The sequence below is a fragment of the Protopterus annectens genome, chromosome 17.part0, assembly GCF_019279795.1.
Source record: "Protopterus annectens isolate FY-2018-M chromosome 17.part0, PAN1.0, whole genome shotgun sequence".
Classification (NCBI taxonomy): domain Eukaryota; kingdom Metazoa; phylum Chordata; order Ceratodontiformes; family Protopteridae; genus Protopterus; species Protopterus annectens.
In genome coordinates, this window is record NC_056751.1 from 308,857,903 (window position 1) to 308,882,693 (window position 24,791).

At 42.4% G+C, this 24,791-nt stretch overlaps 1 protein-coding gene across 1 annotated transcript in view; it reads left to right on the top strand.

Annotated features, from left to right (window-relative positions):
- The window catches only part of QSER1 (glutamine and serine rich 1), a gene marked incomplete at its 5' end in the record, with an annotated part of 2,529,639 nt that overhangs the window by 668,219 nt on the left and 1,836,629 nt on the right, over positions 1-24,791 (top strand). The window contains one exon of the mRNA XM_044059174.1: positions 9,495-9,590. Coding sequence (XP_043915109.1) covers positions 9,495-9,590 — 96 coding nt within the window. The remainder of the gene's footprint in view (positions 1-9,494; positions 9,591-24,791) is intronic.

The following is a 24,791-nucleotide window of genomic DNA, read 5'->3' on the forward strand; positions in this document are numbered from 1 at the left end:
TTGCATGATGTATTTTTGCTCCCAAAATGACATAATTAAATTTGCGAATATGGGGGCATATGCTGCCCCCATTGCTACACCCTTAACTTGTTTATAAAATTTCCCCTCAAAATGCACATAATTAATTTTAAGTACTACCTCCATCAAGTGAGATGTTTATTAATTTGATCCTGGTCAAATTTTTGGTTTCTGACTTACTGTTTTAACCATTTTAATCTCTCATCATGGGGTATTGCCGAAAATAAATGACATACATCCACTGTAACCATAATTAAATCACCACTGATATCCACCCTATGTAATTTGTCCAAGAACTGCAAGGAATCTTTACTAATGTAAGTAAAAAGTTCCTAAGCCTTTTGCATGTTAGAATCCAAATATTTGCTTATGAAACAGGTCTTTGATCTTTTGCCATCTACGATGGGCCTAAATTGAGGGTCTTTCAACCCTTTGTGAATCTTCGGTATTCCGAAGATATTGGACACCATTGGATGTTCAATTCGCATATAAAAATATTCTTTTTCATCTATTTGACCTTGGTATAACATGTCTGTCTTTTTATTTGTTACGTTAATTTCTTTCAAAGAACTTTCAACATAAGTTTCGTCCATAAGCAAATAGATTAATTCCTTTCAAATAGTCCCCTATATCCATGACCACTACACCATTGCCTTGGTCCCGTTTCATAAACCGGACGTTTTGATTACTTATTAAATCATTCAGTAATCTCTCCTCTTCGGTGGTCATTTTTTTGTTGTGTTTTCTTTTTCTTTATTGTTAAAATGTTGTCTAATATCTTTTTCACTTATTCTTTCTACCAAACCTATCCGATTATTTAAAGGGGGATTAAATGTGCTAGACTTGTACAACATGCCACTTGAATCGTGCTGCGTACCTGCAACAGAGTTAAACCAGACTTTCAGGTTTAATTTTCTAATAAAACATTTCAAATCTGTCTGTGTTAACATTCCCTCTTCTGCAGGGAACAAAAGTAAAACCTTTTGCTAGTAAATTAGTATGAGCCACATTCAATACAGTGTTAGACTAATTATACATTTTAAAATCTCCCTTAGTGTTATAATCACTTGTTCCACTCCACAATTTACATTCTCTTGTTCTTCTAAACAGTGCACTAAAATGTCTAAATCACAGATTTCATCCTCACAGTTTTCTACCGTGAAAAATTGACATTGATTAATAATTTCATCTGGCAAACCCCTTGTGTCACTTCTGCCTTCGTTTGTCGAATTTCACAGGAATAATTTTACATGTGAAGTTGTTCATTCTCGCTGTTCTTTCTTGACTGATGGGGTCAGAGTCGATCCATCGGCTCCGGTACGGCCACATGCAAAGCTCAAGATCTTCCAGTAGCTCGAGGCCAAGCCCCTAACCCATGATGCACTGTGAATTATGCCGTGGCATCTGATAGGAGGTTCCAGTGAAAGCTTGGGCCAGTACACTTTAAACATTTTCTATTTAGCAGTTTGTTATATAACTTTAGTAATTTTTTTACTTAGGATAGTTGGTTAGCTTTTTTAGCTTCCTTGCAGTTCCCCTTCCCGTGTGTTCATAAATATCACTCTCTAAATATTTGGCCTCGTTTTTTTTGGCCTCGTTTTTTTTTGGCCTAGTTATCTTTGATAGTGTGTGTGTGTTTAAATTTTAAAGTTAAGTTTAACTTTTTCTAGTAGTTATAATTATAAATAGCTTATTCTAGTTTTATAGAGTTTTTTGGATACTTTATCTCAGGCTCGTGTGTGTGTGTGTGTGTGTTTAGAGCCTAGTATCTTTATTAATATTTGGTCTGCGTGTATTGTAGTAGTATCATGGCAGATAAGGACAAACATGCCAAGTCCGGTTTTAAAAAATGTCCGGACTGTAATCAGAAAATGCCAGTCACTGATGGACAATGTTACCTGTGTATATTGTTTAGGGGCTGTCCACTTAAAAGAATCTTGTGCTGTCTGCCATTCCTTTTCATCCAGAGCTCTGTTAGAGAGGAAAAGGAAGTTAATGGACAGGGGCTTGTTAAAACGCCCTTTTCAAGAGGCACTGAGTGACCAGGATGTGGCTAGCAAATCTTCTAAGTCCTCTAAGTCATCTGTTGAATCTGAGGACTCCAAGCATTCAAAAAAAATCTGATGACTCTGCAACATCGGCTCCACAGATTACAGAGCCGACTGTCTTTTTTTTTCGCAGCCGGCCCACAGCATTGGAGCCGGTTTCCGAAGTGGCTCAGTCACCATTGCTCCAGTCGGCACCATTGGTGCATTCATCTAGGGCATCTGTCAGTCTTTCAGATTTGGATATGGATCAATTGATGCAGAAGCTTCTGCAGGAACCAGGCCTTGCTAAATTGTTGGCTCCAACCCAAGTGGCTTCAGAGCCGAAGATCACTACTCCTGCCTTGACTACTCCCCCTCCAAGCCAAATCAGACATGTTGATCATGAAGCCTTTGGAGTCTAGACCTGTTCCAGTGTCCTCGGTGCTGACTGGGGACTCTAGGAGCCGACATTCTCCAGTCGGATCCAGAGAGGATAGTCGGACAGACTTGGTGCTGACTGTCCCTCTCGGGGCTTTGGCTCGGATGAGCTCTGATCCTACCTCCAGCTCAAAGCTCATTGCCTCGGTGCGGAGGGAGTTTGATGGCTCCCTTGGATCTGTTGACTCCTTATCGGAGCGGTGGTGCCTTTGATGCCATGCATCATCTCCCAAGACGACATCGACTTCAGGCCTTGCTTCTTCATCCCCAAAAGCGCCTGTGTTTGCTTCTGCTTCCATGATCCAGGCTAAGCGTAGAGACCCAGAGCCCCAGGTAGCCCCACAGGGTGGCCCCTGCTCTTCCGAGACATCTCCAGAAGCCCCCACTGAGGAGGCTCTTAGGAAGAGATTGTGTAAGAGGAGTCACTTGACTCCCCACAGGAGTCTTTAACATCTGATACTGACTTGGGTGAGTGAGAAGGGTCCCCACTGTCCCCCTCTGAGGATATCTCCTTTGCTGAGATACTTGAGATCCTTAGGTAGAGGGGAGATGAGCAGTCCAAAATCCCTACTGAGGATGAGTCAGTTTTCCTGAAGCCTTTCGGGTCTCAACCCTCCACCTCTTGGGTGTCTCCCACCCTTCGATGAACTCATGCAGTTGGTTTCTCAAAGGGCGTGGGAGTCACCGGATTCTATGGAGCCTGTCCCTAGGAGGCCTGACAAATTTATATCAGCCCCACTAGACAAAACATTCTTAGCCAAAGGAGTTCCTATTGATGCCATGGTGGTGGCGGTCACCAAAAAGGAAATGTCTGAGACTTCGTCTATCCATCCTCCTAATAGAGAGTCTAGGATTTTGGATAGATATGGGAAACACATGTTCAATTCAGCAACCTTTGCTCTTTGTTCACTGAACTATTTAACCCATTTTACTAGGTTACGAAGAGATCTCCTTAAGGAGTTGGGAGATGTTCTTCAGGGTACAGTAGCTGCAGGAGCCTCTGATAAAGTTGCTGCCCAGCTTTCTACCCTAAATTCTATTGGCAACTCATCCATGCGTCTCCTATCCTATAAAGCTGATGGAACGAGTAGGGCAGCGGGTACAGGAATCGCTCTTAGAAGACATTCCTGGATGCGTTTGTGTTCCTTTGAGGAGCCCATCAAGTCATCCTTCGTGAACTCTCCCTTTTATGGCTCATCCTTTTTTGGGCCTAAAGTGAAGGAAACCTTGACCAGGAGGGAAAGACTCTGTCTGCCGTCGGGAGCCCGTTTTTCCACCTGTACCCGACCTTATGCCAAAGGTCAAAGGGGCGGGAAAATATGGTTCCAGAAAGCCCAAGGAGACTTTCAGGACATATGTGGTGAACCCCCCCCCCCTCCAGGGGCAGATGAGGGGGGTAACAATGGAAAACGCTGCCCTCGTGGCAGAGGGGGGTGCGCAACACCAGGGTGACAGAGATCACTTCTCTGGGTAACCCTACCAGTTCTCCCGAAAGGAGGCCCAACTGTCCTTCTCTGGAGGCAGTTGGGGGTCGCTTATCTTTGTACCCAGACGCCTGGCTAAAAATAAAAGACAGCTGGGTACAAAGTATCCTTTCCAGAGGGTATACTTCATACCATTCGCCACACCCCCTCCAACCATAAGGACCCAGACGTTCCACCCAGTTGCAGGGAGCAGGCAACTATAGAGGTCCGAAAGTTGCTAGAAAAAGAGTCATCCAGGCAGTCCCTGTAGACCAAACAGGATCTGGAACTTACTCAAGATTCTTTTTGGTTCCAGAGAAAACAGGGGACTGGAGACCCATTTTGGACCTCAGCAGACTCAAGCAATATGTAAAGAAAGAGAAGTTCCGGATGGTCATGCTTCAGTTTATACTTCCCTTCTTAGGGAAGGACAATTGGATGTGCTAGATAGATCTCAAGGATGCGTACTACCACATATAGATGGCCAGGCCATCCAGAGATCACCTGCGTTTCTGCCTGGGAGCCAATCATTATCAGTTTCATGCCCTGCCCTTTGGTCTCACTACAGCCCCCAGAGTGTTCACCAAATTCATGGCAGTGGTCACGGCTCACCTGAGGTGTCTAGGATTCCAAGTGTTTCTGTACCTAAACGATTGTTTCCTTACCACCACCACCAGGCATCAACTGATTCAGGCAAGGGAGTACACTCTGTCACTCTGCAATCATCTAGGCATTAGTCAACTCAGAAAAGTCTGCCTTGTCCCCATTGCAGCATGTCATTTTTATTGGGGCAGAGTTAGACACCTCAACCACCACTCTAAGCCTACAAATGGAAAGAGTCTTTCTTTTTCAGCATGTCATCACATTGGTATCGAAAGACAGAGCACCAGCTTCAGAAGTTTTGATAGTATTGGGTATGATGGCAGCAGCAATCCTAGCCATACCATTAGCAAGAATGCATGTGCGGATTCTTCAATGGCTGTTGTTCACTCAATGGTCTTACCAGGAACTACCCATGGACCACACAATGTTGATTACAAGCTCTTGCAAGAAAGACCTCCAGTGGTGGTTGACGTCTCTTCATGTCACCGTAGGACGCCCCTTTGTTCTACCCCCTCCAGTAGCCATTGTGACCACGGATGCTTCCCTGATAGGGTGGGGGGAGCTTTTTCAGGGAAAAACTGCCCAAAGCACATGGACTGATCAGGAGTCACATTTGTATATCAATATCGTGGAGATGAGAGGAGTACTTTTGGCGTTGCAGTACTTCCAGGACTCTTCCTCTAGGAACGATTGCGATTCAGACAGACAATATGTCAGTAGTCTGGTATCTTAACAAACAAGGGGGAACCAGATCTTACCCCCTTTGCCGAGAAGCCCTCAGAGTTTGGCAGTGGGCTGTTTCCTCCCAGCGCTTTCTGTTGTCAACGCACATCCCAGGGAGATCCAACGTGATAGCAGACTAAGCAGGGCAATTTTGTTGCCACACGAGTGATCCCCTCGAAAGAGATTGCGGACAGGATTTTCTGCAAATGGGGCCAGCCTTGCTGCGACCTTTTTGCCAGTCACATCAACACAATGCAGAAGCTACTTTGCCCTGATTCCCCCTTCGGGAGAAGCCCCAAGGGACACACTCGTACACGATTGGCCCCCGGGTCTCCTCTATGCATTTCCACCAATACCATTGATACCCAAGATTCTACAGAAAGCAAAATCCCTGGGAAGGACCATCATTCTTAAAGCCCCTCATTGGCCTCGGCAGATTTGGTTCCCATTCCTTCAACCTCATCTCTTGGAGGATCCCTGGATTCTGGACCCAGTTCCAGACCTCCTGACACACCCGTCGGGGAACCTTCATCCCTCTCTGCAGTCATTGAAGCTGATAGCTTGGCTGCTTCAGTTCCCCTCATAGCCAGGCTTCATAACCTTTCCAATTAGACAAAACAGGTCCTTTTGTCTTCGCATAAGCCTTAGTAAGTGGAGGAGATTTTTCTGTATGAGCCTTTAAAAAAATATTGATCCTTACCAAGCCTCCATGACATCCATACTAGAATTCTTGACTATGATCTTTAACAAAGGAGCGGTAGCAGCAACAGTTCGGGTTCAGTTGGCTGCTATGTCTAATTTTCATCTTGGGGTTGACTGTTTAAATATCATGTCCCACAAGTTATACAAAGCCTTTCTCAAGGGGACATTTCATATGAAACCACTTGTGAAAACTCCCCATTCTCCATGGAGTCTAAATTTTATGCTTTTACTTATAATTCTCCCTCCGTTTGAACCAGCATCATCTTGTGACCTGAAATATTTGTCATGGAAAGCCATTTTTCTGGTAGCTATTACTTCTGCCCGCAGAGTGTCAGAGCTTCAGGCTTTATCTATCAGCCCTCCTTATTTGATTTTTCATGCTGATAGAGTATCACTTAGGACAAATCCTTCCTTTTTGCCCAAAGTTTGTTCAGAAACATATATTAACCAAGTTATTGAGTTACCAGTTTTCTTCCGTAATCATTCCAACAAGTTAAGAGTATATGCTACATCAACTTGATGTTCACAGACAGCTCAGATTTTATTTGGGTAGAACAAAAGATTTCAGGAAATCAGACCAGCTTCTTGTTTCATTCTCTGAATCCAGGAAAGGTAGACCAGTGGCTAAAACATCTCTGTCTAAATGGTTATCTGATTGTATCACTTTTGTCTATTCAGCTGCTAATATGCCCTTGCAACACAAGATTAAAGCTCACTCAACCAGAGCACTTTCTACATCCTCTGTGTTTTCAGCCAAACTGCCCCTCGATAACATTTGTGCAGCAGCCACCTGGTCAAAACCTCATACCTTTATCACTTATTACAAAGTTGATAAGGCCTCCAGGGACAGGGCTTCCTTTGGGTCCACGGTCTTGAAAAATATACTCCCGTGAGCCACCCGAGATTGATGGTGCTTGGGACGCTACCCATCAGTCAAGAATGAACGGCGAGATTGAACAACTTCACATTAAGAAATTATGTACTCACCATAACGTTCCATGTGAGTTGTTCATCTCACATTCATTCTTGCGTCCCTCCCTCCTACCCCTTCCTGGCTGATAGCTGACCAGATGTTGGTCTCATCCTGGTTGCTCAAATTCTTCTTCCTTTCTATAAGGGAAAATAGCTATTATATATGGTTCTAGTACACACAGCAAACAAGATCTGAGGTAATTCACAGTGCATCATGGGATAGGGGCTTGGCCTCGAGCTACTGGAAGACCTCGAACTTTGCATGTGGCTGTACCAGAGCCAATGGATCGGTTCCGAACCCATCAGTCAAGAATGAAGGCGAGATGAACAACTCACATGGAACATTATGGGGAGTACATAACCTATTATTATCTGGATGTGGATTTAAAAATTGACAAAGATGGTAAAAGTTTTATTACTAACATTTACAGACAACCAACATTTTCAGACTCTTATTTGGATTATGACAGCTGGCACCCGCACCATCAGAAGAAATTTATAGTTAAGGACATTTGGTGTGGGCTGCCAGGATGGTTAGTCAGAAGGAAGATTTTTTAAGAGAAATATTGTTTATATTAGTTATTTGCTCAGAGGGGCTATCCTAGGAGTTTGTTGAATGAAATAAGTATAGAAGTAAGAAACAAGTGTGGTAATGGGATTTACAAGCCCATTTTAGGAAATAAAACTAGGATATCACCAGGTAAGGAAATTTCAAATAAATATGACCACCTTCATACTAGTTTAATTATTAGTTTCAACCAGGATGCAGACATATTTAATATCATTAAGAACAACTGAGATATTTTACAATTTGAATCGAACTTTGCATGTAAAGTGGGTAATGGACATTTTAATTGTAGTAGTGTTAGTTGTATATATGGCGAAATGCCAACAATGTCCTATATTTTATATAGGCAAAACTTTTAGAAAACTTAAGAACAGAATTGGAGAGCACCTGGGAGACCTAAAATATGGTAGGTCAACCAGTGCCCTGAGTGGACATGTGCAGGACAATAAAGAGCATACTTTTAAGTTCCTTGTAATACAACAGCTTAAAAAGGACATACGAGGAAAATGCCTAGATATACATTTAGACATTAGTGAGTTGAAATGGCAGCTGCGTCCGAATGTTGCAGAGTATCCAGGTATAAATGAAGTAATCACTATAATTAGTATTTTAAAGTTAAAACATATTTTAGGATAGACTTTTTTAATTTGTATATCTAGTGTATATATAATGCAATTTGGTCATGCATAGGTTGTGGTTGCATTATATTATATTTTATATGTTTCAAAGTTTTTTTAACTAATTCCATCACATTTTACTAATTAATTAGGGTGGGGTATGTACGTATATAAATTGCTGGGATGTTACATTCATTGTTCTGATGAAGTCCCTTGCAGTTGAGGAAGAAAGCCCTTAACATGTGGAACACTTGTATTTTTCTTATTTTTGTTATCAAGTTGTGGTTTTTGGATTTATTAAAGTGGTGTATTTCTACATCGTGCCTGCCTTTTCCATTTGCTGGTTTGATTTTGTGGAGAGTAGCTGCATACCACCTCCCTCTTATTTCCCTGTGAGCTATGATATTCAGCCTACAGTTTGAATACTGCAACGTGGGAATAGAAGGACCTAGAATATTTGTGTAAAATCTTACCATAACCATAGATATCCTTCTCTTCCATGTTGCAGTATTAATTTCTTCCCACCTTTCCCCCTTCTTTCCATCTGAACTGTCCTTTCCTGGGTGGCATAGAGCCTATACAGCTTCCTGAGATTGAGGTCCGACTGAGCCGTTCAGTTCTGAGGAAAAGTACTTGCAGACATCACTTTTATGGCCCACGTTCCCTGGGCCAACATTAAACGTCCTACTTGGTTAGCAAGAGAGGGAAACCAAACAGTTGGAATACTGAATTATGGAAGAGAAGGACATCTGTGTTTCAGTATCTCATTAGCAGACCACTCTTCTTATTAGCAGACCACTCTTCTCTCCAATATCTCATTAGCAGACCAAGTCCTTTAGGTAAATGTAAGTATGTAACTTTCTCAGTTTGCTGAATGTGGTAATTCTTGTAACTGTTCGTGATTAATATTAGATAATGTTTGCATTTGTATTTTCCCTTTCTTTAAATGCAATTACTTATTGCTTCACATGTGAAATATGTCTTCTTTATGTACAATAGCTTACTGTTTATCAAAAAGATTTGTCGAAAATATTATGCAGTTTGCTTTTATGTATGATGGAGTGTTTTCACTGTGTAACCCTCTTGTGTGTTTGAGAGCTGTATCTTCATGTGTTTCTGGTATACTGTACATGGAGTTGTGGCAGAGAAAGGTCCTCTGAGAAGCCCACCTACCTAGTTTTAAATAAAATAAATAGAAAGCAAAAGTTTGCTGGGTAATATACCACTGCTTTGTTGCACCAGCGAGTTCAGCAGGTTGTCCTGAAACATGTTGTCCTCTCTTCCCTGTAGTTACTGCACTGTCTGTACTATTTTGTGCTTCTTTATAAAAAGGGGAAACTACATTGTTACTATTTCCATTTAGAGCCGCTGTCAAAGAAGCAGAAGAAACAAAAGGATCAGAAGGAAGTTTCATCTTCCCAGCTTATGTTGTGTTCCGAACCACTAAGTAGTGAAAATGGTAAGTGCTTTGGGAAGTGTTATCTGTAATATACATACCAATTAGTGTATAGAGCAACTCTTAAAATCCCATTTTCAAATGAATTTTGCTAAAATACTAATTTCAAGAGATATACAGTAACCATTTTTAACGCTAGCAGTTTTTTTCCTGATTGTGCTACAATTTCTCTTTGATCCAGATAATGTACTTTTGTAACTTATCGTTTTATTAAGAATCTGGCATTATTTCTGAAGTGGGGTCAATCAGTATATGTTTATTTTGTGCTTTTGTACATAATGAAACAAATTCTGTAGCCACATATTTGCAAATTTATAATGCCAGTGTCTGTTGCACCTTGGTTTAAGGTCATATTCACTATTACATTCCCTTCTTCTTTCCTGTTTGCACTTTGTTGAACATGCCATTACAGCTGTTGTGGCACAATGTTTCTGCTTTCTTTGTCTGATAATATTCTGTAGTTATAAGAAAGATTAAGTTGACATAGCTGTACTCGGCCTGTTTTTTGTGAAGATCTCCATAGCTCTCAAGAGCACCAGGCACAATAGGACACTTTTAAAATATTACTATTAATTTGAGACCGGTTGAATAAGAAAACGTAAAACTGTTGTACATTTTATGATCTAAAAAAAGTCAGCAATTGTAATTATTAGCATTAAGTACAAGTCAGCTACTTTCCTCCAAATCACCAGTTTTAGGAGGAATTCAGGATAAAAACAAAATGAGTCAAAACAAGGATATCCCTGAAAAATCAGGGGGTACTTTAGAGATACTGTCATCAGGTTTGAAAATTACTTAGAACAAAGAACTGCGGGTGTTAAATTTCACACTGTCCTTTCCACTTTAGAATTCTCTGCTGTGGGGATTCAATTTAGCCCTTTATGGGTCCTTTTTTTCCTCCTCAGTATTAATGATCTTGTCACAAGCTGTAGACATCTAGACCTTGACTGACTGCTTTGATTATCTGGTTCTCTTTATGATAGGTGCTTTTCAGGATTATTTGCATAGATTCTGGAAGTCTAAGAGATGAGTTTAAAAGCCCTGCTTCATAATACTTACTTACCGCCTCCAAGTCTCACTAATTTTAGTTTTTTTTTAATCCCTGCTGTGGTTTTTACAATGGCACATGCTCCTCAGATAATTTTTCACTTTTCTCTGTTTAAGCTTACTGTTTTTTTCACCATGCTGTCTTGATAAAATGTATGCTGTCACAATGTGCATTTACAACTACATGTTTCTGTCCCATCTGAAATTAGTGTACTGTGCAGCTTAAGGGTTGTTTGCTTTAATCTGTGCATCACTATATTACTTTGCAGTTACCTGTCATTTGTGAAGACTGGTAGAGAAGGATGAAGGCTGCCAGCCTAGCCAGATAGAATTGTGCAGATAATTCTGTCATTTGTAAATATAAATGTGAAATACAGGCTTGTTTCTTAAATGAAAGAAAATACTGTAAAATGTTGAACTTCAAGATTGTAGCTTGTAGCAACATTGCCATCTGCTGTAAGGAAAACTAAGGCAAGCATTTCAAATCTTTTTTTGAAGTTAAAATTATTTCAGATCTATCCTTTGATCTGTAGAGCTCGGAGTCAACCTGTCTTGGCTAGCACATTCTTTCTATTGTTTTAACTTAAGGAATAATTACTAGAGTGTACATATGAAATGTCTTATTGTTGTAGCTTCCTGAGCAGGTGTTAGCTTGCTAAATAATGTAGCCTGTTGGCCTGGGAACCCCAGGCTAAGTGTCAAAGAAATGAGGTAATGGATACTAACTGACAGTGATTTAGTCTGGGAGGGCCCAGCAGAAATGTTTGTGATTTTAAAAACTATTGCTTAGAGAGAGACTGTAAGCATTTTGATCTTGGACATCCAACTCAGCACTGCCTATGCTCTATGTAAGTAAGTTACTTCAGAAGTATGTTTTCTTGTAGCAATAGCTATGAATTAGAAAATATTAGACCAAGTGTTTTTCTGTTGTCAGAACTGTACTACTGAATTATTTTATGTTTCTCTGTGATCTCTGAACTATTGAATAGCACTGTGGTGTAGTAGTATTGTCTTGTGTGTTTAGTATTTATTGTTAAGCATTTTTAACCCCTTTTCAACTGTGGCTGGTTTATGTAGAGATAAATTAAGCTCTAGAGTACATTGCATGCTTATAAATGATCCGGTACTAATCCCTTCCAATAACCCTTGATTGCTTTCTCTACTATTGGATAGTAATATTGCACAGTAATAATTGGACAACCTTTTAAGGGCCTTTGCATAGCTGATGGTGGCAGGAATTACTACCGTATAGTCTGGGTATAGGGGCACAGCTGGAGAATTTGTCAGCCTTTCCCAGGAGTGTCTGTGAAGTTGTATAAATACTTATCTCTCTGTGTGTATGTGTGTGTGTTTGTCAGCTACTTGGGCAGGGACACGAAGCACTGGTTGGACAGAGAGGGTACTGGAGGTTAGCTTGCCAGCCAGGCTGAGATCTGGACCCTATAGCTGTGCCAGCGGGGAGTGATATTGGGGTCCTGGAGAGCAAGGGAGCAACCAACCCCAGAATGACTGTGATCTCTGTGTGCTCTTAAGGGAAATTGCACTTCACTGTGTGTATTTGTTATCCTTTCTCCTATATGAGATGCCCTCTCTGATGTTAGTGGTGAGGATTGAGGCTCCTTGATTGCTGGGCCAGGGCACGGGCGTCACAGCATTGTCTGATGTGTTGCTATGGCATCACATTTAGCTACCTGTTATATCTATTTGTGTAATGTTTATCTGTAAATATCATGGTGTGAAGTATTCACTTCCCGTGTATTTTGATGGCCATGGTTACTGTGTTTTAGCTTTGTTTGCTGTAGACCACACATTTGTAGCCTCCCTTCTAAATTTTGTATTCTGTTTGGAACAAATAGTACCATTTTCATGAAACCTTTTCTGAAGTAATTCTAACAGAAAAAGCAGCAGTCTTCAAACTCAATTTTTATAACATTATCTTTTGTAGGGTGGCTTTGTCTCAACATCTGCGATGTGACAGGCTGTCTCCCACACCTCTATTTCTAATTTGTACTAACAAGTGGATCACTATAATTCATTGTAGGAGAATACTCTAGAAGTACTGCAACGTCAGACTTGGTATTTATTCCACCACATTCATACTTGAAATTCTTTTCTTCCATGGATTGCAGTCAGTAGTTAAAATATAGACAAGCACCCATATTGTACATTGCCTGACCACCTGTGCAGGTTATACCCAAGTATTGTGCATAAACTTAGTTAACAAATAAGTCATTCAGAATGTATTTGGCTATCACCAGTTTAGTGTTCTGCCTTGGGCTGTCGTACCAGATTATTAAATGCTGTCCATGATAATGGTTTAACAGAGCCACTTAGTCACCTGCATTTGAAAGATAAGACCTTCCTGTCTACCTTTTCAGACGCAGAACTGGAAGATAGGCATAGAAAAGAGCATTATTCAAAAGAACATTTGAAGGATGATTAGTTTAAGGGAAAGTGGGGTGAGGCAGGTAAACACGAGGTAAAGTATTTCAGGTGTTAGGCTTTAGACCTGATTTTCTTTCCATATTTTGCACTTTTCATGGCGGTCTGTCTCCCCATATACTTTTTCCACTGCTAAGTGGACATCTGAGTGTTTGTCCTTCTAGTCACTTGATCGTTGGAAGAAGCAGTGGAGAAGCCTTTTTCCTGCCTTAGACTCTTGATAGTAACTTTGCAGCAGAGGCTGTAGCCTGCCTGGCATAACTTACCACATTCCTTCCATGAGGTTCTTTGCACTTCTTGAAGATTTAGGAACTGAAACTAGCTTCCCCACCATTTGTATTGGGGGGGGGGGGTCAACTGTGATCCTGCCAGCTCTTTCCCATCATTGACTCTTCCTGCTGGGTTTGATTCTTGCTGTACAGGTCTGATGTCAATGATGCTACTTGGTGAGTCATTGCTTGACTTCAGTATCTTCACCAGCAACAGTATTGCAGTTTTTTTTAGTATATGGAACCTCTTGCACTTGGGATGCACACCAATCTAATGTTATGCATACAATAATGTTGTGATGACAGTAAAAATTTCTGACCATGGGCCCCAGAGTTCAGTTTGTTTGTTGTGCAGTCGAGATCTCCATCTCTGAGACACATTATGGAAAAATGCCCACTTGATATACCTTAAAGCAGGTCTTGGACTTCCAAGATGCTCGCACATTGATCAATAGCTTAGTTTCAGCTGTCCAGTTTAAAAGTAGAAACTGAGGATTAAGTAACATGTCCTGTGCGGACTGACTCAAGGCCTACACCTGTATTCTGTCTCCTGTAGACTGTTGAGGGGAAATCTGTGGCTGTCGTACAAGGCATTGTCAGATCCATCCTGATGGACTTCCTGCACATCCGTAAAACAACAAATGGCACCAGAATTACCCATTCTAAAGACTTAAACCTTGCCTTTGATATAAATAGGACCTGCTGGAAAGAGATGTATCCGAGAGACTTCACTTTCTCTGGAGCAGGCTCTCCATCCATGTGAAGCAGAGTTCCTTCCTAATCCAACTGAAGTGTAACCTGGACAATTGTATGAAGATCAGGAAATTCATCCTTGGTTTGGCACCTATGTCTCTAATGAACACAGGCAGCCTGTAAATGGTTCATCTCCCAGGTCTCTGCTGCTAAATGTTTCATCTCCCAAGCTTCTGGTTCATTTGTCAATGTTACCAGAACTGGTCAGAGATTTGGGATGCATAGCGAGGCTTAAAAAGGCTGTTGTGGTTATTAACCTTGTACACACCTAAGAACCTGAGAAAAAAAGGCCAGTGAAGCTTAGTCAGCTGGGGTAAAATTCAGTTATTGGTTAACAAGTACACTGCTTGATGCCAGTAAAGAAGAAATTTGGATAGCCTCAATGATGATCATCCAGAAATGATGAAGAGAAAACACTGGTTGGGAAGAGTCCCACATCTGTTCAGTTTAAAGCAGCTCAAGATTCAGCTTTGATGCAAGAGATAGCTTCTAGTAATTTAGAGGAAAAAAAACAGATCAGTTTTACTCAGAGGTGATTAAAATATACGAACCAGTGAGGGAATGTGTCAGTGCAAATAACAAAAGGTTGGAAAATTAGAAGTTTGACTAGCTGTTCAGATGAATTGATAAGTGCAAAAATCGAGGTTGAAATGTAGAAGTTACTGGCTGAGTATGAAACTCCTCGAAAACTAGTAGATTTCGAATATAAAGCAAGCAGAGAAAACCTGAGATTTTTTTATTGTACTAGAGAAACTAGAAGGAACGGACTGCTCGTTTTTTAAAAAGCAAAAATAAGTAGCTGAACTGGTATTAAACGGCAGGATTTATTTGAAAGGGAGCACAAGAGTGCATACTCTAAACCTGGCCACAAGAAAGCAGTCAAGACCTGTGTTAGTAAAAATGTAATCATACTAGCAGAAAGAGCTCATCTGACAAACCTGTGGCAGAAAAGAAAAGTATTAAACACTGGATGCAGCAGAGTGTTTGTGGAAAACTGTACACCAGGCAGAAGATAAGCAAATTTAGCCCAGCAATCAGGGAATGTCAAGAGGCAGACAAAGTGTTGTAACCAAGTATCTTCCATATATTTTTCCTCAAGAATTAAAGATTTTTATTGATGCAGAACAGGTTGAGGAGTAAATAAAAAATGTATATCTGACATAAAATGAGCCTGCAGGCAGAAGGGGTTTTGGCTTCTTTCTTCTAACAGTAAAGTTCATAGAGAGACTTTGACATTGAAACCTTTCCTAATGTTCCAAAGGAAAATGCTTGAAGGACAGAAAAAAAACGCAAGAGTTGGATCAGAGTAATCATGAGTACATTGGATGTGAACCAGAGATGTTAAGTTGTCAATCTCACCTTCATTCTTGCTGGATGGGTTCGGAGCCGATCCTCTGCTCCGACTTGGCCACTTACTAAAGCTTGAGAGCTTATTTTACCGGCTCGAGGCAACCCTATATCCCATGATGCTAGGCGATAACTCCCCAGATCTCGTTTGCTGCTTTCGCTTGCGAGGTGCGTTTTTTTACCGGCTCCTGGTAAGTCTATATATATATATATATATATATATATATATATATATATATATATATATGTATATATATATGTAGTGTTCAGTCACCCTTTTGAGTTAATTTTTCACCTAGTTGTTTCTTTTCAATAGTTAGCAACTACCTTTAACTCTATTACTGTTTTATACCTTCCCTTTTTATCCCTTATATCCCTTCCCCTCCACTCTTAGGTTAGGCCTTAAGCCTGCCCCTTTCCTAATTTTTCTTAGGGATCCTGTGGAGTGTTTGGGTGTGTCAGTATCCCTAGTAACATTTTTATTGTTAATTTATAGTTTTTTGTGTGTGTGTGTGTTTTTCTCTTAACTTTGTGAACCCTCGACACTGTTATGTCGAAGGAACCAAAGGAAACTAAGGTCTCAGGCTTTAAGAAGTGTGACTCGTGCTGTCAGAAAATGTCTCTGATAGACGGTCACACTTCTTGTGTTTACTGCCTGGGACCCCTGCACCTGCAGGACTCTTGTTCAGTATGTCATGCATTCAGTCCAAGAGTCCTGCAGGAGCGCAGGAACAAACTTATACTGAGGGGCTTGTTAAAGCCCGAGGGCTCCCCGACTAAGTCTGCGTCGGGGAGGCCCTCGAAACCAGCAAAACCGTTGGCTCCAAGTACTAAGCCTTCGGCTGCTGGCTCCTTGTGTGTGCCTAGATCGGCTCCGGCTGCAGCCGATCCCTTTGAGTCGCAGGTTCCGGTCTCGGCACCACTCGGTGCCGATACCTCTGAGCCCATGCTTTCACTGTCGGCTCCGGCTGGAGCCGACGTGTCCTTGGCTCCGTTGGCTCCATCTAAGAAGAGGTCAAGATCCCCTTCATTGGAGTCCATCCATTCGGCTCCGAGGTCTCCCCTGCTCTCGGAGCGGAGCCATCGGAGCCGATCTTCTCGGTTGTCCAGACTTTCAGATCACGACCTTGAGAGAGTGGTAAGTAGGCTGTTAAAGTCTCAGGCATTGGCCCAGATGATCTCTAGCCCGTCTCATCAGACGGTAGCTATTACGACTCCACCTAATTTTCCTCCTTCGACTCTCCCTCAGAGTTTGGAGCCGGAGCTCCTCGGAGCTGTGACTGTTGTGGCATCGGAGCCGATACCTACCCCTTCGGCTCCTTCGTCTTCCGCTCCGATCTCCTCCTTGATACCTTCATTGGACGGATCCGGGCGCCTGATCTCTCTCGGCTCCGAGGGGGTGAGTGGCATCGGACCACAATCCGACCCTGTTCTCCCCCTCGGAGCATTGGCGCTGGTCAGCTCGGCCCCGACATCGGCCTCGGAGCCTTCCCTGTCGGTGCGGCCTGGGGTTCCTACCTCTTCGGAGCGGGGGCCAACTGGCCTTTCTGATGGGGGAGCCTTCGAGGTGATGAGCGTACTAGCCCCAGGGCATAGTCAACGGTCAGCTGCATCAGCTCCTCCCACTACAGTGCCTGCTGATGTCTCTTCCCACTCTCTTGCTCCTGGACCCAGAGATCCAACGCCTCAGGTTTCCCCACTGGGAATTTCTTCCTCTTCCGAGGCTTCTCCTGACCTGTCAGCGGAGCCTCCGCGTAAGAGGACATGTAAGAGGAAGCATGTGGACTCCCCTGAGTCCATTACATCTGACACCGACTTGGATGAGTCGGAGGGATCCCCAAAGTCCCCCTCTGAGGATGTCTCCTTCTCAGACATCCTAGAAATCCTGAAGCAGAGGGGGAACTGGTCTTCCCTTAATCCTTCCGAGGACGAGTCGGTGTACCTGGAGGCGTTTGGTTCTCCACCCTCCACCTCCTGGGTGTCTCCACCTTTCGACCCCCTTATGGAAGTAGTGGCTCGGAAGGCGTGGTCGGCCCCGGATTCGGTGGAACCCACCCCTCGGAGGCCATCTAAATTCATCACAGCACCAGTTGACAAGCAATTCCTAACAAAAGGTGTACCTGCGGATGCTATGGTGGTAGCTGCAGCCACCAAGCAGGAACTAGCTGATCCTTCAGTACCTATCCATCCTCCTAATAAGGATTCTAGGACCATGGATAGGTACGGTAAGCGGATGTTTTCTTCAGCGACCTTTGCCATGCGATCGCTGAATTTCTTGTCACTTCACCTGCCTTCAGAGAGATATTCTCAAAGAATTGGGAGAAGTCTTACAGGATCCATCAGCTGCTGGGTCCCAGGATAAAATAAACTCACAGCTTGGAACCCAGAACTCGATTGTTAACTCCTCCATGCGTCTAATTTCATATGCAGCCGATGGAGCGAGTAGGGCCGCAGGCACAGGAGTGGCCTTAAGGCGTCATGCCTGGATGCGGCTGTGTAATTTCGCGGACCCTTTCAAGGCGTCCTTCACAAATTCCCCTTTTGATGGTTCGGCTTTGTTCGGACCTCAAGTGAAAGACACCTTGACCAGATGCGAACAAGATGGCAAGACTCTTTCTGCCGTAGGAGTCCGTTTCTCCACCCCTTCAAGACCATACCCTAAGGGTCAGAAGGGTGGGAAAATGTGGTTCCGTAAATCTCAAGGAGTCACGCCTGACGCAAGAGCTCAGTTTACCCCAGAGGCAGAGGGGGTAACAACAACAGACACCGCCCTAGGGGCAGAGGGGGTCCGCAGAACCAGGGTAGCAGGGAGCCTCTCTCTGACAAACCCTTCCAGCATCCCTGAGATGTTGCCTGATTGTCCACCTTCGGAGGCAGTCGGGGGAAGATTGTCGCTGTACCCAATAGCCTGGCTTTCCCTTACTCAAGACAAATGGGTACAGTCTATCATATCCGAGGGTTACAAAATTCCCTTTATCCAAACCCCAATTCAGCAAAAGGGAACCCTTCCAGACGTTCCACCCTAAGGGAACTAGCAGTATCAGAAATATCAAAACTGCTAGCAAAAAGAGCCATCCAGCCAGTCCCAGCAGACCAACTAGGATCCGGAATCTACTCAAGGTTCTTTTTGGTACCGAAAAAGACAGGGGACTGGAGACCAATATTAGATCTCAGCAAACTAAACAAGTTTGTAAAGAGAACAAGATTCTGGATGGTCACGCTACAGTCCATTCTACCCTTTCTGGGCAAGGACAATTGGATGTGCTCCGTGGGCCTTCAGGATGCGTACTATCACATCAAAATTCACAGGCGCTCCAGAAGGTTTCTCCGCTTTCGGCTGGGGGCCAGTCACTACCAATTCAGAGCCCTGCCCTTTGGTCTCACTACAGCCCCCAGAGTGTTCACCAAATGTATGGCAGCGGTTACGGCTCACCTGAGACGGCAAGGATTCCAGGTGTTTCCATATCTAGACGACTGGCTCCTCACTGCCACCACCAGGCATCAACTTCTCCAAGCCAGAGCTTGCACCATTCACATTTGCAGAGGGCTAGGAATCTCTATAAATTTCGAAAAGTCTGCCTTCGTCGCCTTGTCAGTCTATTACCTTTATAGGCGCCAACTTGAACACCGTACAACTTTCAGCAAAGTTAACAGATCAAAGGGTCTTAGATATTCAAAACCATGTCCATGTTCTTCTTCAGAGCGACAAAATTCAGGCCAGGTATGTCTTGAAAGTATTGGGTCTTATGGCGGCCGCCATAACACTTCTTCCCCTTCCACGTTTTTACATGCGTCTTCTACAGTGGATGCTTTTCGCCCAATGGTCTTTTCAGCAACTCCCCATGCACCACAAGATCATGTTAACTCAAACTTGCAAAAGTCATCTGTCCCCTCAAGTCCATCAGGGCAGACCGTTTGTTCCTCCTCCTCCGGTCGCCACGGTGACATCGGACGCCTCCCTGATCTGGTGGGGGGGCATTTTCAGGGCAGGATGGTCCATGGCACTTGGCAACCTTTCGAGCGCCACCTGCACATAAATGTCCTAGAGATGAGAGCAGTGCTTTTAACGTTGCAAGCCCTCTGCGACTCTCTTCCCCTAGGAACTATTGCAATCCAAACGGACAATATGTCCGTAGTGTGGTATATCATCAAGCAAGGCGGAACCAAGTCCTATCCTCTGTGTCGAGAGGCACTCAGACTTTGGCAATGGGCAATCTCCTCTCAGCGGTTTCTGATAGCAACGCATATCCCCGGGAAGTCCAACATCATAGCGGACAGGTTGAGCAGAGCTATACTCATGCCACACGAGTGGTCTCTCAAACAATCGGTAGCGGAAGAGATTTTTCAGAAGTGGGGCCTTCCTTGCTGCGATCTTTTTGCTACACCCCAAAACAGCAAATGCCCCGACTTCTTCACCCTCTTCCCCCTTCCAGGCCATCCCCTCAGAGACGCTCTAGTCCAAGATTGGCCTCTGGGACTTCTCTATGCCTTTCCACCCTTTCCTCTAATCCCACAAGTAATTCAGAAAACAACCGCCTTGAGAGCTATGTTGATTCTCATTGCCCCTTATTGGCCTCGACAGATATGGTTTCCGTTCCTTCATCATTATCTTTTGGTACAGCCTTGGCATCTGAACCCAGCTCCAGATCTGTTGAACCATCAGTTGGGGCAGCTGCACCAATCCCTACATTCTCTCAACCTCACTGCTTGGTTGCTCCACTTCCGTCCTTAGCCAGGCTTCCTATGATTTCTAATCCCATCCGGGATATCATAGTAGCTTCCCTTAAATCTTCCACCAGAAGGATTTACACTAGTAAATGGAAACGTTTCTCCTTCTGGGCAAAGGCAAGGAATATAGATCACTTTACTGCCCCAATTCATTCGGTTTTAGACTTCCTAGCCGTAATTTTTCATTCAGGGTCTTCTGACTCTACAGTAAAGGTTCAGTTGGCAGCCATATCGAATTTTCATACAGGCTTATCGGACCACAACATCATGTCCAATAAGCTTTGCAAAGCCTTCCTTAAAGGTGTATATTTACTTAAGCCTCCGATCAAAGACCCTCCACCTCAGTGGGATCTTAATTTAGTCTTAACATCCTTGATTCTCCCCCCCTTTGAACCTGCGGTCTCCTGTTCATTGAAATTTCTTTCCTGGAAGACACTCTTCCTAGTCGCCATTACTTCTGCTAGGAGAGTATCAGAGCTTCACGCCCTCTGCATTCGTCCTCCCTACTTAATCTTCCATAAAGACAGAGTTTCTCTAAGGACTAATCCATCCTTCTTACCCAAGGTGGCTTCGCAGACAAATTTAAATCAATCAATTGATCTCCCAGTTTTTTTCCCAAACTATACTAATAGAGCGGAGCAAAAGCTACATTATCTAGATGTTCACCGCTAGCTCCGATACTATTTGGATAGAACCAAACAAATAAGGAAGTCTGATCAACTGTTTTTATCGTACGCAGAAAATAAGAAAGGCCTTCCTATTTCCAAGGTAACCCTATCTAGGTGGCTGTCTTCTGTGAATTGCATCTGTTTATCAACTCAGAGGCAGGGAATTAACTTCTAAGCCAAAAGCCCATTCAACTAGAGCACTAGCTACATCTACAGCTTTTCAAGCTAGACTACCAATAGACACTATCTGTGCGGCAGCCACATGGGCCTCTCCTCATACCTTTGTTTCGCATTACAAATTGGTATTGGCCTCCAGGGACAGAGCAAAATTTGGTTCCACCATTCTTAAGAGTCTGTTCCAATGAGCCACCCAGGATGAAGGTGCTAGGGACGCGGTCCCATCCAGCAAGAATGAAGGTGAGATTGACAACTTAACATTGAGAAGTTATGTACCTACCATAACTTTCCATGTTAGTTGTCTTCTCTCGCCTTCTTTCTTGCATCCCACCCACCATCCCCCTAGCCTGGACAGACCGAGAAGATCTTACCTTCCTTGAAGGGTCCTTTTATTCCCTTGTTCACCATCTAGGTGTCCTAGGATATATATGGTGTAGATAATTATCTTTGGGGGGTTTTTATCCCTCTTCCTCCTCTTTCCAGTTGGAGGATTTTGTTTTATTGGCCTATGCTAGGTTTTTCAGCTTCCAAACGAGATCTGGGGAGTTATCGCCTAGCATCATGGGATATAGGGTTGCCTCGAGCCGGTAAAATAAGCTCTTGAGCTTTAGTAAGGGGCCGAGTCGGAGCCGAGGATTGGCTCCGTACCCATTCAGCAAGAAAGAAGGCGAGAGAAGACAACTAACATGGAACGTTATGGTAGGTACATAACTTCTCATTTGCTGTTAGGAGTTGGTGTTGATCAGGAAGAAGACCAACAATTCTGAAATTGGTGAATAAATGGGAAGATATACAGCTTCACTTTCATTTGTGAAGTATGACTTTGCAAGAAAAAGTAGCTGATAAAGACTGGACTTTGCTGACTTTGTTAAACTTGTGGGTAGACCGTAAAGCATATGCCCCACTTTGTCATTAATGTTTAGAAGGACACTAAAACTCAAAAAAAGAGGGTACTTTAAGTAATGATTTTTTGTTCTCATTAGCTGTGCTGACCCCTAACTGGGAAAAAGTCGAAAGAAGATTAGTAATTACATAAAGCGTTTCATAATGCTTGTTATTTTTATAAAGTACTTTTGTGTAGTGTGCAGTCAGGGAGTCTCTTCAGTGACTGTTTTATATGTTAGATATTAAACAGGTACTTTTTATTAGTTGTAAGAAATATAGGCTTTAAGGTGCAACTAAAGAAATGCTGGACAGAGGCTATTTTGTTAATATAATGCTGTGGTCTTGGGCTGCTGGGCATACCTCTCAGCTGTACAGATTTTCAAAGAATGTCCAGATTTTTGCCTCAAATGTCTGGTTTGTTCCTCATAAAATCTGTGTCTTTCTGGCAAATCATTGACGACTGAAGTCATGAAAAAATGACCATATGGCAGATGTTTGAGTTTCAGACTTCATATTCTTCAGAAAATGCATGCTAACACAGATCCTCTTGTTCTAGCAGATTTCTAAGTTTATAAGAGCAATATTTAAAATCTGTCCCTATTTTTGGGCCTTTGTCCCCCCATTGTTTCATTATTTTAGGCTTTGTCCAGATTTCTTGCATTAAGAGGTTGAGAGATGTGCAGTGCTGGGGTGGTGTAAAGTGAACTGATTATATGTGGAATTAAAATAATTTCACTTGTTTTTACAAGGGAGGCTGTCTTAAATTTCTTGGTGTAAGCTTTACATGAGTTTTTTTTGTAAGCAGATATGCTTGAAAAATAAGACAAATGATGAAAGCCATCAAAAATGCAAAATTTCTTGCTTCTTCAAAGATATTAAAGGGCTAGTCTCGGGGATTTTTTATTTGTTTCTTTTAATTCTGGTCTTTGTTTACATTTTCAGTCTGGCATTCTGAGCTTGGCACAGCTTAGGCTGTGGAGTTTGGGAGGGGGTGCTTACAAGAGCACATATCTCAACTGTCCCTGATTTTGACTCATATTTTAGCTGTTCCTCTTAATCTCTCCTAAGACTAGTGACATTTGGAGGAAAGGTGATGAATTACACTAAATAAATAATGACAGTAATTAAGAGTTAGACTTCTTTTACTTCAGAAAATGTATATTAATTCATATGCTCTGATTCTGTCAATGTCTCAAGTTAATAGCACTAATATTTTGTGTCCGTGATTGTCCCTGATTCTTTTGAAATTTGTCCCTAATTGGTTGAGAGCTATGTAAGTGGTTTCAAACGTGTTAGCCAAATTCCATCTCAAACTGCTGTTATACTCAAAACAGCTGTCACTGAGCCATTCATTAGCTTTTGCCTGCGCTTTTTATTCTCTGAGAAAAGTAGCCATTCAGGAATTTTATGACCTGACATGCTTACTACCTTGCAAGAAAACATCTGAGTAATACAAGGCTAAATATTATTAAGCAAGTTTTCTGGTCTTTTCATTTCAAATTTTTATTTTGTACCGTTTTTTCGAATGCTAGCTAAGTGCAATGAGTTTATGACATGACTACCACTAGCTCTGTAGAAAACATCTGCATGATGCAAGTTTCAAGCAGTAGTAGAAAAACGGTTTCTCTGTGTGTCTCTTTTTTTTTTTTTGTTTTTGTTTTTGTTTTTCTGAACTCTGAATAGTGGCCATGTGCAATGGCTTTCTCACATGCATGTAGCTCTGCAAAATAGCATATATGTGATGCAAGGTTCAAACATTAGTATGCCGTCTTCTGTTCCTTTCATTTTCTAGTCTAACATGCTTATTTCTGAATACGAGTACCTTAAGGTGGGCAAGCTTTGGGATTTTTAAAGCAGTACCAAGTCAGAGTCAACCCAAGGAGTTGGCTTGGCTCTTGGAGACCACTAAATGCCAAGCCAGAGCAGTCAGTCACAGCAGTACTTTTGTTAAAAATAACTCCATCTGGAAGCCTTGAGGTGATTTTAAAGTACAAAAAAAGTTGTTACAGCAAACAGACATTGACATTGTCAGCATTCACTCAGGTGAAAGAATGCTGATGGTATGTTGATTACACTTCCTAACAGCTTTCACCCAGCCACCTCCTTCACTGTGTCCAAGCTGCAGGTCTGCTGACAAAAATGGGGAAAAAAATTGTAATAAGCCATAACGTACAAGTACACCACTGTGTATACAGGAACAGAAACTATGCCATGGTTTGTGAAAAAAAAAATAGTTTTTTTCCCCCTTGTCAAATGATTTAATGCACAATAGTTTGACCACACTTGACAAGAAATTATTAAACAGCCATATGATAAAAACTAGATAAACTACCTAAACAGAACAAAAGCCTTGTGATATGCTGGAGTTTGTTAGCTGCATGTAAGAAAACATATTTTGGTTCCCTTAAGGCAAACCCACAATAATTAAAAATCAGTATTCTTAATAATCTGTATTATTGTACATATACAATGTTCAAATGGACTGTCCCTTCTGAGAAAGTATACCACCTCTGCCTCTGACTGTGAAATTGCTACAAAATATGATAATGGCAAACTTTGCTCTTTAATGGATACTACACTCCAGTGAACTCTATCAGCAATAACTGCCCTTTCTTTGTATGTATTTATGCCCCCCAACAATGATAGCACCTTTCTGTACACTACTTTCTCACTGAGAAAAGAATGAAAAATGTAAGAACTACAATAACACTTTGCTGATTCAGCTTGATTGATATACCAATACACTTCCCCCAACAAGTTGTAATACTTTTATTAGCCAGCAGTAATTATGTGATGGCCTTGTGCTTTCATGTGCAAGATGCCTCCACACCTTTTCCCCCAAAAAGGCAGCCTAGCTCTCTGCATGTGTCTGATCCTTGATTATGAAG